The following is a 15,042-nucleotide window of genomic DNA, read 5'->3' on the forward strand; positions in this document are numbered from 1 at the left end:
TAATCACACAATTCAAACAGAAACAATCATTGCTAAACACTGGAAACTTTCACCTTGAAGACCAAGTTCGATCAAATTCAAAGTTTTCATTAAATCAAGCTCAAGTCTGGAAATAGGTTTATTTACCACTAAAGGTAGCGAAACTCGAGAAATATGACAAACGCTTCCAAAAAACTGAGAAAATTAAAAAATTTAAAAGAAAGTCTCAAAATTTTGCAGCAGTAAATTGTTTAAAACCAATTTTTAGTTTCTGGTGTTCTATCATAAAACCTAAATGCAAGACTTAGAAACGTTTCATTGGTCCGTAAAAATCTTTAAACTAAAATGAAAAAAAATTAAAAACAATTGCCAATTTTAAAGAAAAATTGATGAATCCTCAAAAAACTTTTCATTGTCTCCAGAGAATATAAACGATTCTAATTTTAAGTCTGAAGAAGTTACACTGGCGCATAACGATCGACTAAGTTCGAACATAATATTAGTTTCAAGAAAAACTGATGAAAAAACAAATTTTATGAAAAAATTATTAAAATTTGTGACATTAAAATAATTGAAACCATTCCCTTAACCCAAACAATATTGCTGTAACAGACTAGCGGACCCTGACTAGCAGATCAGTTCAACAAGGCCAGCCAGAAAGAAAAAAAAATCGCAAAAATGAGAATCTAAAACCAAACAAACTAAACAAAAAGACAACCCTGACAATAACTCGAAGCTTCTACCCTCAAGGCCAAAATTAATCCAATGAAAATACCCAATAACGCAAGCAAAAGACTTGAAAGAAGTTTATTGCCAAAAAAGAAAGCAAAAATCGGGATATATGATAAACAATTTGAAAAATGGAAATTTTCAAAACTTAAAGTTTCTTAATTTCAAAAAAAATCAAAACCAATATTTTCCCAGGAGTCTATCCATTAAACCGACTTCGGCAACCAAGGAAGCTTCTTTAGACCGTAACAATTGATAAACTTAGAAAATGACTGAGATTTCAAACGATTTGAACACAATCGAAAAATTTAAATAATTGTTCGAAAAATTTTCGATATAAGATTCTTTAAAACCATTTCAATCTCTCCAGATGTTATCAGGTAACCTAAATTCCAGCCTCTATGATTTGCCTTTGCTCATAAAGATCGAGAAACTAGAAGCGTCACAAAAAATTCCAGAAGAATAGAAACAATTTCCATTTTTTTTCGAAAAATGCAATTTTTTTTCAATGTGATGATTAAAAACAAAACACCATTTCATTGCCCCTAGCAACTATGCAGTAACAAGCTATCAAACAAAGAAGAGTTTACCTGGCCAATGGGACAAAAATTGATAAAAAGACAAAAATTTTAAGAGTAAAAAAATGCAGATATTAGTAGAAATTTGCAAAAGTTAGCGAAATTAGAATGTTAAAGACAATCTCATTGTCAACAAATTGTATGTAAAAAATTATTATTAAACCCTAGAGTAATTTTCCTGGGACCGGAGGCTGGAAAAAATTACAAAATTGGATTTTTTGCAAGTTTTTCAAAATGTTGCCAAAGTTTGTGATATAAAAAGGTTGAATCCCTTTCCATTGCCATTAAAACTAAAGAGTAGGTAATTATTAAACCCGCGAGTAGAGCTTAACTGCAGAGGCTTGAAAAGTTCAAAAACCGACAAAAATTTACAAAAACTCGAAAAAAAGAGCAAACACTAGTATCGCTTTTCGTAATTATGTATGAATTACCAAAATATATACCTCAAAAACAGCATATGAGCAGTAAATAAATCTTTCAGAAGAACTCTATCACCTTTAACAAATGTCAATTCAAAACTAGTCAAATAAAACACCAAAAAGATTAAAAATTTTGAAAAACTTGAAAAGTGCAAAATCTTTTTTCGGGTTTGTGTTTGCAGTACCAAAACATATAGCGCATAGAAATGTAATTGAAAGTAATTATAACTTTCAAAAGACCTTTTTTAACTTTGACAACTATAAGTTCAAGATTAATTAGACAAAAATCTCGAAAAATGACGAAAAAGGTGATAAACTGCACCAATTTCAGCTCAAAAACTTCTAAAAATGATTTTCCTCTTTAAATTTAGGCCTTCCTAGCAGCATCATCACTCTAAGCAGTCGTAAGACTAACGAGGCTACCTTGGTATTTTCTATGAAACTTATTGCCCACGGCGCATTACCTGTTTATCCCGTTTTGAAAGATCAAAGTGTGAGAAAACTTTTTCTGAAAGAAACATAGCAGGAAAATTCCTCAAATACAATCCAAAAAAAGTTGAGAAACGTATCAAACCAACTAAACAAAAATATAATCTCTTGCTAAATCTCTTGAAGCTTTTACCCTGAAGACCAAAATTAATCCAATCAATCATATCCAATAACCCAAGGACAATCCTTGAAACAGGTTTATTGGCCAATAGAGATAGCAAAAACCGAAAAACATGACAAAAACCTACAAAACCTGCAATTGCAAAAATTAAAGAAAATGTTTCTTAATATCGCAATATAAAAAAGTTCAAAACCATTTTTTTCTATAGAATCTGCCAATTAATCTATCTGTAAGACCTAAACAGAAATTTTATTGGCCATTGCCGCGTAACCTTTGATAACTCAGAAAATGACAACATATCAAAAGAAATAGAAGACAATTGCAATTTTTAATGAAATGTTTAAACTTTAGAAATCACTTTCTTCAGAACCATTTGGCTCATAAAGTTCGAGAAACTAAGAACATGAAAAAAATTCCAGAAACTTTGAAAAAAAAAGTTCGAGCATAAAAGATTGCAAAAATTTTTGCTATTAAAAAGTTCAAAAACATTGCTTTGCCAATAGCAACTGTGAAAAAATATATTACCAAACCCTAGGGCAGATTACAAACTATTTTTTTTGAAAAAAATTGCAAAATTTATCATCAAACTACTAAAATTTGTGATATTAGAATTTGAAATAACTTCATTGCAATTAAAAACAACGCTGAAAATTATTATCAGACCATAAAGCTTTTTACAAACTCAATAAATGACAACAATTTTAGAAAATCTTGAAATTGCAAGCTTTTTCAAAAAGTTGCTAAATTTGCGACCTTGTCGCGAACCGTTCCATTGCCGTTAAAAACTAGGCAGTAAAACATTATCAAACCCTGGAGGAGGTTTCTTGGCCCTTGAGGATGGAAAACTCAAAAAAATTCAAAAAAAACTTGATGAAAACTACAAAAACTAGTAGTTTTTTGTGATTATGTTTGCATTATCAAAACATTTAGCTGATGAAACGGCCATAAGAAATAATTTTATCCTGCAAAAGACTTATCAACTTTGACAAACGTTAGTTTAAAAGTAATCAAATGAAAACCTCAAAAATTGACAAAACGTGACAAGTTGCGCTAATTTGGGCTTAAAAATCCTAATAACCCTTTAAGCTTGAATTAAGGCATTCCCAGCAGCTGCACCACTCTTAAAACTAGAAGGACAACTAAATCCTACTTCGGGCCTCTAAATACCTACTGGGCCCAACCTGTTTATCCCGTTTTGAAAGATCGAAGTCATCTGATGAAAAATGTGTGAAAACATCTTACAAAAAAGAACGGAGCATTAGTAGTCCAATTCTTGGAGTGTAAAAATAGGAGCTCTGTAATAACCAGCTAAGATGCGAGCGGCTATTAAAAAATAATTCAAACAGTTAGCTTAAAAATATTTGATATATTGCTCAGACATGTTCTCATTACACGGCAGTTCATGTGAAAGGCTCGAAAGACCAGCTGCGCCGACTGAGACAAGAAAAGATTCTACCTAGCAGTTGAAAACTGACAGAGGTAACATTCCACAAAGTAACATAGCAAGTTGTTTCTTCTATGTAGTAAACAGTTCATTCATAAATTGTAAATACTTCATTCAAGCGAATTGTAACAGTATCTGTTTTAGAATAACCACTGCATAACTTTAAAGTACGCTTCGTAAGGAGGGACTGTAGAAAAAATTATCTATTTTCACAAATTGCAGCTGCAATCAAAAATTTTTCTCTCCCGGTAGCCCCTGCCCCACGAAAATATTACCCTCCATTATAATATAATTACCATGATTGCGGGGCTATAGATTATGTTTTTTGTTTCACCTCGATAGTTCGATAAGAAGGTGGTTTTCTTTGTGTAACGGATTGTTCTAGGTGATAGAATAACTAACAGCTTTATCTCAGGGCGCTAGCCTTTTGGAACGGGGAGGTTGCAAAAACATGCGAGACGGTGCAACAAAAGGGGCCAAGAGGTCAAAAATTGGAGTGTGTGGGGTAGAGTGGGCAACAGACGTGGAAGCGGCGACAAATTCTTAAAATTGTGTCAAACCTGTATATCCCGTTTTGAGGACAAAAAGGTAAAAGCATCACAACAGAAAACTCGATAAAGCAAAAAATTGCATTCGAAAAAGACCACAGATGTATTATAATTGCTACAATCTTGTTTCAGAACAGTTAAACACAATGCTTATATTACGATATCTTTGCTTTTTACAGTCATTTAGTTACAATCTATACATTTGTACAATTTATAAATCTAATTTGCAATTATCTGAAATTCTTTGTCGATTGGATAGAGTCACTCTTTTTATGTTTATAACTTTTTCTGGCAGGTCTGTTGTAGCATTTATTCTTTCTATTTTCGTCGTTACTTTTCCTCAATGAGTTGTTTCCATGGCAGTTCTGATGGCTTCGTGGCTGATCGGATCCTCTGCCATGTCTTCTGGTGTGTTTTCAGAGACATCTCTGCAATCTCCACCTTCCTCTCCCAGCTTCTCACGACCCCTAACACCAAAATCCAAACATCACAAACATCTCAACAACGGGCTCACAGACAAATTTCTTCTCCCAAATTTTTGGAAGGATCCAACAAAAATCATTCAATCCACACTTATGAGTCTACTTCACTTCCGCTATACCAGGACAAATCAGCATTATGCGTTGTAGAGTTGCCTTCAAGAATGGAGGGGTAGAGTGTGGGGTATAAAACTGCCCTCACACCATGATTTTATATCTCAGCAACTGCCGTGACTTGTACACTTAGTAAGCTCTGCTCAATGAGAATTGCATAATGAATTCATGTCCTCCGGGCTTTACATGTTTATCCCGTTTTTGAGAACCAAAAGTCAAATGGTCAGAAGAAACGATCAGACGAAAAGCTGGTAGTACAAAAAATCGAACAAAAAAGTTGAACCGGACTAATAAGATAACCCACTAACGTCGGGCGAATTGTTCTCAAACAACTGGCAGACTGTTGGTTTCGTCAGTAACGAGCTACTACGGCTTAGGGAGTTTAGCTTTAGCTTAATTGAAGGCGTTTGAGCGCGAGGGGAGGGAACGCACTAGAGGGAGGGGTCGCTAATAGAAGATATATCAATGATCTCGTTATTTGTCTATGTTGTTTATATGTAAATATTTGTACAGCAACGAAATTAATCCTTTCTTTCTTTCTTCCTTTCTTTCTAACAAAAGCCGTGTTGTTAGGTTTGATTGGTAAGGTAGATAAAAATATAGAAGACACTGACCTTTGAGCTCAGTTAGCTCTGCTTTGTCCCTCACATACTCAATGACCTCTGGTACTCTGAAGTTCTCCAACTGACCACGCAGCTTCTGGTTCTCCTCGTATGCCTTCTCTTGCTCCTAAAACATTATCATTCACCAACCTATACAGTACCATACTGTATACAGTATTGTTAATTAAAAACGGAATAAAATTCAATTGACGGCCATTGTCATGGATCATGAAAATACAAAAGACGCTGGTAAAAAAAAAGCGAGATTTCAAATTATCTTCACTATTGAAAACTTCTCTGCAACCGCCTTTCCCTAAAAATACTTTTTAATTGAAAATTTGAATTTCACGCCAGTAATGTTTGGGTCGCTAAAATGCCTTTTAGAAAATTATTCAGGCCATTAGCAACGTGAAAAATCTGAAACGTCCATAAATTTCTTCAATAGAAATATGGGAACGCAAATTATGGTGGAAAATTTGTTTTACTGATTAGATTATCAACTCTTGAGGTTGTACATATATAACATAACTTGAAAAAAAAGCTGCAAAAGCCCCGTGGACATGCAGCGAACAAAATTCGGCGATATGAAAACTGTAACTGTGATCAGAAGTGGTCAATAATGGCTCTTTGATGCTAATTCCGTTGCAGCAATTAGTTAATCCCACTGAAAAAACAAACCTACTAGTGTCGGAAGAATTGCTCTCTAACGACAGGCGGGTGGAAAAACAATTGAACCACCGGGATTCGAACCACTGACCTCCCGCTCCATAACCAGCTGCACTGCCCACTCGCGCGAAATGGTCAAGCATAAAATTTGCATAAAAAAAGACCAACACGCTAACAATAATTGCTATGAACTTCGTTCAAGAGCAATTAAAAATCAAATGAAAAGGTGGCCCTAGTTATTTATGGTAAGTTTAAGTTTAAAAAGGAAAAGTAGGTAGCGTAAGAGCGGTAACCTTTAGAATTTTAGTATCTTTCAGGGATTTTTAGGCTTATTGATAGTGTTTCGACGATGATGGTTCCTTACAACATAAACCAACTAACGTCAGATGAACCTTTTGAAGCTTTTACCAACGAACTTTAATTCAGAACGCGAGCAACTTAGATTACTCAGAAATGAAAAACTAAAGTGTGAAAAAGTCACCCAAGAAGTCAAAGAATGTTCTAGAACAAAAGCGCGAAAATGGTCAATCACAAAATTTTGGGATCTATTGTCCCCCCCCCCCCCCCCCACCAGTGTTTTTATGACCCCCCAGTTACAAATTATATGTTGTTATATAGCACGTTACTATGTAAGGAAATAGTACGTGCCCCTGGGGGCCATAAAAAATTTATGTTCACTAAGCTGGGGGTGGGGGCCGAAACAGAATAGATCCAAACTTTGCATAACGAAAAATTTTGCTTCAAACGTCCCGCGAGAGCAATTAAAACAGCTCTCTCAGAAGCCAATCTGACAAGCATCTGCTTTTCTAACAACTGGCTACAGTTTGACAAATTAACTGATGCTTATCAAACCGTGCACACAAAACATTACTGTAAGACATCGAACTGAACTGAACTCTTATCAAACCTTTTCGACACCTGAACTCTCTTTAGTAATACTGTCCAACATGAAGTTCCTCTTCTCCAAATCTTCATTCAACTGTCTGTTCTCCTCTGTCATCTTGTTCAGCTTGCTCTGAAAAACAACAAGTAATTCAATTCCCATGAAAGAAACAAAAATGCACATTTATATCAGAACAACCCGACTCAGTTCTAATTCAAGAGATTAGATTAAGAAAAACTTCGTTGAATCAAATTGAAATCATTGGCATTTTCAGCACTGAAATTTCGTGTACCAAATTTGTAGGTACTCAATGCAATTTTTTTTGTTACGGGAGTAGTTGTTTACCTTGTATTTGTTGAGGACTTGCATGGTGTTGCCGGCCATGAGTTTGAGTCTCAGAAGTTCCTGATTCTTGTCGTCAATCTTGTTCAAGTACTGCTGGTTCTCAATTTTGAGTTGCTTGAAGTCCACCACAGACAGAATCTCACCCATCTCCTCTTTCTACAAACAAAATTAAATATTAAGTTTTGAGAAGTTGTTTTCATCAAAATGCTGATTTGCGTTGTTTTAAAATGGCTTTTTTTAAATGACAGGGAAAATCAGTTTCAAAAAAGTACTATACATCGGGTTTATGAGGAACATAAATAGCATAACCGACTAACGTCAGGCGAATTGCTCTCAAACGACCGGTTGGCTTTGTCAGTAACTAGCCACGTTGTAGTGAGGCTAGCTTTAGCTTAATTGAAAGGGCGTGAGGTGAACGCAATGGGGAGCAAGTGGGAGAGGGCAACAACGGTGGGGGGGGGGGGGTCTTTGGCTGCACGGGGCCCAGTGCAGGGGTGTGGATTAGGGAGCGGGGTGAGTGAGGGGGCTGGTGTTGTTGTTGGGGGGGGGGTCAACCTCTAAGAACCGCCCAGCAAACCATAAGTATAAGTTTCCTCCAAAACAGTTTCTGTGAATCGCATACCCGGAGACTAGTGAGATGAAGAGCTCTAAGAGCACGTAATGCCATCTGGGCGTTACCTGTTTATCCAGTTTTTGAGGACGAAAAGTCAAATTGGTTAGAAAAATCTGTCAAACAAAAAAAATCGCATTAAAAAAGAACAACAGGACTAATATAATTGCTACAAACTTTGTTTGAGAGCAATTAATTGAGATTTTAGCGGGTTCTAATAACAACTTCTAAAAACTTTTATTCACATTTATATTTATAAATATTTTCATTCCTCATTAACCCTTCGTAGTGCTATTTTAAAACTGATTATCGCTGTTATTTTTATAAATCCGGTCATAAATCAAACGTTTTTTGTGGTTTGATTAAAATTTATGAGTGTAAGAATAATGCGTCTCTTGACAATAAAGTTGTAATGGAGCTAAGCGAAAAAGATATATGCCACTATACTAAACTTACAATGCTAGCGTGCAGTTCAGAAACTGTTTTAGAGATAGAGCTATAAGGTCAAAGGTCAGATCTCAGGATTGTGGGTAATTAAAGACGAAATAGAGTTAATTTCAGAGTGCTCTTATGGAAAGGAGCATTCTATTGCCCACTAACAGGTTACACTGTCGTCGGATTGAATCATTATTTTTTCCGCATTAATTAAACATAAACCGACAAATGTCGGAAGAATTGCTCTTGAACGACAGGCGAGGCAATTTAATTCATGGTCTTTAGTCTAGACCAGTTGTTCTTTATGGGTGCAAAAAACTTTGCCCCCACCGGGATTCGAACCACTGACCTCTCGATCCATGGCCAACTGCACTAACCAATGCGCTACAATATGCTTCAACCCATTTTATGTTAGCAACTTCGGAGCACTAGATCACTAAGAAATGGAGTACGACAGCGTGAAAAAGTCACTTGAGAAGTCAAAGAATGTTCTAGAAAAGCGCAAAATTGTCAAGCGAATTTGCATAAAAAAGACACACACGTTTACAGTAATTGCTATGAACTGCGTTCAAGAGCAATTAATAAAAAATTTTCCTCACAATTTTCCAGCTATGAGATCTCACAATACAAAAAAAAAACCAGTTACATAAAAAACTCATGCAGATTTTTTGCCATCAGAAAGATTTATTGTGTCTTCTTGAACACAGAATCTTGCAAGTAAACAGCAAGTTTAAGAGTATCAACAGACTGAAGTCCTAAGTTCTCTGAGCTCCCGTACATCTTAATGTTAATAAAAGCACCTACAAGAACTTTGCGGAATTGGGTTACATTCAAAAGCTCAGCTAGTGATATTAAACGTAACCGAATTTCGCGAGGGTAAATTCAGCCAAAGTCCTTGCAGGTCTGTCTTGTTACCTGTTTGAGTTGCTGTTTCATTTTCTTAACAGATGCCTTCAATGTGTTGTTCTTCAGACGAGTCTTGTCAATCATCGCGTCCTTGGCTCTCAGCTTCTCTTCAAAGTGTCTGAAATATTTCACTCTACTTCGTCCATGTCCTTATCCTTAGCGCACACAGTATTACTCTACTTGCATTGTATTACTTGTATTAATCTAACTACCAATTGTCACAATGAAAACTAAACATTTTTTACAGCTAATCAGCAAATTCATGTCATCCGTTAACAAACTTTAAATTTTTCGAAAATGATAAATACTATAAACTTAGTTTCCACGAGCAACAAAATACTATTTCCTAATATGGATGGTAATTATAAGATACCTCTGAATTTTCTCAGCTAGGATTTGTCCAGTCCTGTTATTGACAGCCCCCTTCACAATCTCCCTCTCGAACTCCCTCTGTGCTTTCACAACCTCTTCCATTGACTCCTTGCTTTCTTGTAGAATTGCCTATAACAAACCAAAGTCATTTAAGCATCATCATAAAGACATTGGAGCAACGCCATTTATATCTATCTTCAAACGTTTTGAAAAGCACTCTCATCCATTTATCAAACGGATTTCGCTGAATAATTTGGCAAATTTACTCACCTGTTATTTGTGACAGTTTGCCCATAGCAACAGACTATAAATTTGATCAACAACCTTTATAATCAATTCAGGTTTCAAGTATCCCGCCCTAATAACCGTAAATATAACATACCATAATGGGTGTATGATATTTGTTTGTTGAGGGTGGGGGTATAAGAAATTTTCTGAGAATATCAAAGACTGTCCGCCATCTTTTGAACTTGAAAAAATAACTAATAACCTTGATCTAAATCTGTGTCACATACTTTTTGAAAGATCTTATTAAGCGATTGAAGTGACAAAGATTGTTAGAGCACAAGGTTGAGGTATCGATGTTTTGATAGCCATTTTAATTGACAGTTTGAGCAAATTTATGAAAATCAAACTCAGTAACAACCATTTTAACTCTTCACAATGAGCCGATAAAATCTGGCGAGAATCGTATGATTCAAACAAGACAAAACATATCCTTCATTTTTCCGAGAGTATATGATTACATTATGAGTGTCAATGTCTCTCTCTGCCTCCTCTTCGAATTGCTTCTGTTCCTCCACCAGCTCATCATACTCCTTCTGCGCAATTTCCAATTTCTGCTCCGCCGAAAGTTTCGCCAGTCTATATCAAATATCAATACTTATAACCTGCTTCAATGATTCAAGCTCCTAACTAGGGCTGGTTAAATATGCGCCGTGATTTTTTTTCTCATTCCTATCAGCTCTTTTAACAGCAAAAATTTGGTCAAAGCATCCAGAAATTGTTTCTATCAGAAAAGATTAATTCGGGCTTACGTGTACTATCTCAACCTCTTTACACCTATGGTCTTGAAATTGAAGACATAGGTCCAACGGTTATGCTCCTAGTAAATATCAAGTCATTGCTCTGTTTTCAATGTTGATTAGTTTTCACAGCTGCAGTTCATTTATCAGTAGCTTAAAAAAGTGCCTAGAACCTCAATGGGGGGGGGGGGGGGGCAGACAATTACTGCAGCGTGGCAATCTACGATCTACAACGGGGTGGAACAATTTGAAATTTTTTAAAATGCAGTAAATGTCCCCCCCCCCCCCCCGTTGAGGTTCTAGTCACTTTTTAATACTACTTTTATTTCCACTCTAATACAATAGTTCTTCCTCTGTTTTCTAAATTCCTTTGCGGTAAGCCTCAGAAACGATCCGGATTTCACGTGCTCCTATGCTCCTCTCAGAAAAAATTTTACCTGTCAGTACTGCTACTTCTTGACTTCGATCTTCGTCTGCGACCTTCAAATACTCCACCAGATTGCTGAGGGGCTGCAATCGCACCAGACAGCAGGTCTTTTGGATCTACTCGTTTCAAAAACGTCTCGAACATGACCGTCTCATTGTGAAGCAATTGGTTGAAGCGGCTAAAACGATTGTAGTGTTATAAGGTCAGAAAAAAACCATTAGGGGCGGCAACTGATTTTAAAAATCGAGCCTTCTTTTTGATGTGCCGCGCCAGCCGCTTAAAGGGGTTATTTTTGTATCCACTTTCGAAAAATGTGACAACTTTACGCTCGAATCACTTTTATTGTTCAGACACTTTTTGTGGCATCTCAGATCAACTGTGGTATCATTTTGAAGCCGTCTAGAATTTGAAAAACGCTTGATTGCAAGAACCCCGTTTGAAAAAAAAATAATAAGACATAAATTCTTTGGTCATTTTTGGGCATTATTGCAGATTTACATATTGGTGAACTTTACTCACTCCATGACTTCCTGCAAACAATAGGATGCCTTTTTTAAAAATTGAATTTTTAGAAGTCTTTCATTGTAAATAAAGTCAATGAGACCTCCTTTTCGGTCATTTTTTTCCTGTTTTGACCAAAATTTTGTCACCAAGCTCATTTAATGGGATCATTTTGTTGGTTTTTCCGTCCCAGAAAAATCATGAGACTAATACTTTAGCCCTTTCAATTGATGTTTAAACAAACATCAATTGAAAGGGCTAAAGTATTAGTCTCATGATTTTTCTGGGACGGAAAAACCAACAAAATGATCCCATTAAATGAGCTGGGTGACAAAATTTTGGTCAAAACAGGAAAAAAATGGCCGAAAATAGTTTAATCGCTCTAAATTATGCACTTCTATTATAAAAGTCAAAACTTTTAACACTTATAATTATATGAAAAAAATAGCCGCTCCCTGCTGAACGTTTTTTGAACAAACTTTACGCTCCTCAGATTTATAAAAGAGTAACCTTAATTGTATTTCCATTCAGAAACAAAACAAGATAACGTTTGCATAACTTACTAGTGAAATAAGTTCAAGCCCAATTAACACAACGAAGACTGCTTTCGCATTAGAAAACGAGTTTTTCACTCTTTTATCGCTACTGTTACTATGTACACTGTGGAAATAAAATGTGATACACTTGTAGTCTAATCACGGCAACATTGTGATAAGTTATGCAACTTTTCTAATTATTAACATGAATTGGTGGACATGCCGCCGGGGAAATATGCCCGCAGTTATAATGTACGATTAGCACAACAATTTTAACACAGACAAATTTAAGTCCAAGTACAGCTGTTATTTTCAATCCAGTGTCCATTAAAAAAATATCCGCATTAGTCTGATCAGTTTATATTGCAAGTTTTCTGGATCAAAAAAATCTAAGATTTGTTGAATAACAATGACTCTGAATCCAGTTATGTACCAAAAATTGTCCCTCTGTATATCATATCTTACTGCTGAAAGAATAACACGTATTCTATTGTTATTACTTATTTTGAACTGCTTCGAAAAATCAACGTTGTACTTCCCTCCGAGGACATTACTGCACATAAGTAGGTCTTTTTGCACTTTAAAAGAAAAAGGTGGTAATAAAAATAATTCCAATAAAGCATCCTTATATCTCACGCTTCCGTTAATCCATCTCCACGCTTCTGTTGTAGTTCTCAATAATTGTAAAGCTAGTCTTTTGGAGTTTCTAACATTCTGAAGCAAAAAGAAACGATGGAATAATTATAACTCGATCAAGATGAGCATTAGCTTTACGATCAAGCATTGACGAAGTGCTCCCTTTCAACAAGAAGAAGGCTTTGGCTGCTTTTCCAACTCTTTGTCGAACATGTTCACTCCAGCTTAGAGTTTCATCTATAACAAGTCCTACATTGCTAAAAACAGTTTTCGCTCAAGGCTGCACCCGTTCATATTAATATAAATTTCATCTAACAAGCGCTTGTGTTTGCCGAATTGAAACTGGCTAATTGCGCACTTTTTCGAAGTGAACAAAAGATGGTTTTGAACACTCCAATTGTGCAGCGCATTGAGATCATCTCGAAGTTCATCGAGCTATTCATTTTTGTTTCCATTGAAATTGAAATTACCTCCGTTGGTAGGTCATTTATGTAAATACGAAACAAGAGCGGGCCCAAATCTCCCCGAGCGGTGATTACAATCATTACTTCTCGACTTTACCTCGGACTTTGTTGCTGTTGTCTCAACATGATTTGATTAAAAACTTTACCATACGATTGTAACTAACGGTTCTAACTAATTCTAGTGTTTTCTTGGATCTCCTTAACTTTCTCCCCCTTCATAGCAGGGAATCTAATTTTTATCCCAGCATCCAATATCAAGATTTATATAACGTAACAAACTCTTATTGGGTGCCATAAAACAACACTGAGGGAACAAAATTGCTCTAATTTCTGTCATTTTCGCTAACAACTTTCTATTTATTGCCTTCAAAGTAGATGTGTACAAATTTAATTTTTGTTTTGCTGCACAATTTTGTACTGATTGTGGTATTGACAAAATTGCTTTTCAGACAGTTTTTATTTTTGAGTGCCAATCGTCTGTTGATTTGGAATAGAACTGTGATTTGGAAGTAAGCTATTCTGAAAACAAATTTTTCCAGAAATCGTTTTGCACAGCACGGCTGCGCCTGCAACTACCTTGAGAGGCTTGCAATTACGGCTACGCTTGCAATTACGACTGCGCTTGCAATTACGGCTGCGCTTGCAATTACGGCTGCGCTTGCAATAATAGAATTTTGCAATTACTTTGAGAGGTAAGGAACGACAAATAGGATTATTTCATGACATTTTGCGTTTCAACTACGAAATTGAATTTGAGATTACATTTCTTTAAATTTCAAGACCTGCATTATTTTTTCGCCGAGCAAAGAGCAACAATATTTCGTTAAATCTCAAATTCAATCCAGCTTCAATGCAGTTTGTTCAAATCTTTTGACAGTTCTAAGAGCTCATACTTTTTCACTCTTCCATCCTTTTTCAAGGGGGCCAAAAAAGGCCTCAAGTTCTGAAAATCTGCTTTTACAAAATATTATACGAATTTAAATTTTCTTCAATAATCTTCAAAATTTAGTGATTCATGCTTGAAAAATTTGTGAATATTCTTGAAAAATTCTGTCCCACAGAGTCAAGCGAGAGGTTACGGCTAAACCTTTCATAGCGACAGAGTCCGATAACGAAAAAACTGAAAATTCTATTACAGACAATCTCAAAGTAAAGCTCCGCCCAAACTTGAGAGAGGAGGTCGAGAACCGAAAGGCCCCAACTATCAAAATAATGGTGAACGACTCTTCCACTAACAGCGCTTCATGGGTTTTCTGTTGTAGTTCTTCATTTGAAAGCTCATTAATATCGTCTAAGATGGCCTGATCATTAGACACGCCAGAATAACCACTCTCGGATTCAGTCATTTACAAATCTGAAATGGATGACCATTTGTAGGGGAAAAATTACACATCTCATGTATTAGAGTAGATTAAACAAAAGAACAATACTCGAAAATGGCAACTCCTGTCACTCTTGAAGGAGTTCAACTTGTTCCAGGGTTACAAATAACAATTACTAATTCCGATTATGTTTACTGTAATCTTTTGACAAGAGCCGCTGAGTTTCGTGATAATTTGACGATGGTTCGACAGCAACACAGTCTTCAAGTATATTGTATATGTCTTAGATTCTGTTCTTGCAGTAGCGGCTGACAAGTTGGTCAATCGCTAGCAGCCTTCGGCAGAGAAGATACACTGATGTGATTATTAGTAACCATGTGAATCTAACAAAAAAACTCAGCGAACTGGCTTT

General features: G+C 35.9%; 1 protein-coding gene across 1 annotated transcript; it reads right to left on the reverse strand.

Annotated features, from left to right (window-relative positions):
- Window positions 1–4,374: 4,374 nt before the first annotated feature.
- On the reverse strand, window positions 4,375–14,664 carry LOC142340198 (cilia- and flagella-associated protein 263-like). The gene is made up of 9 exons (XM_075390710.1): window positions 14,545–14,664; window positions 11,182–11,349; window positions 10,466–10,583; window positions 9,721–9,848; window positions 9,357–9,465; window positions 7,397–7,552; window positions 7,076–7,183; window positions 5,515–5,629; window positions 4,375–4,774 (listed from the first exon to the last, which is right to left on the reverse strand). Exons 1-9 carry the CDS (start codon window positions 14,652–14,654, stop codon window positions 4,638–4,640), a joined length of 1,149 nt encoding a protein of 382 aa, XP_075246825.1. The 5' UTR covers window positions 14,655–14,664; the 3' UTR covers window positions 4,375–4,637.
- Between the last annotated feature and the right edge of the window lie 378 nt (window positions 14,665–15,042).

The sequence above is a fragment of the Convolutriloba macropyga genome, chromosome 5 (genome assembly GCF_964194025.1).
Source record: "Convolutriloba macropyga chromosome 5, txConMacr16.3, whole genome shotgun sequence".
NCBI classification, from domain to species: Eukaryota; Metazoa; Xenacoelomorpha; order Acoela; family Convolutidae; genus Convolutriloba; species Convolutriloba macropyga.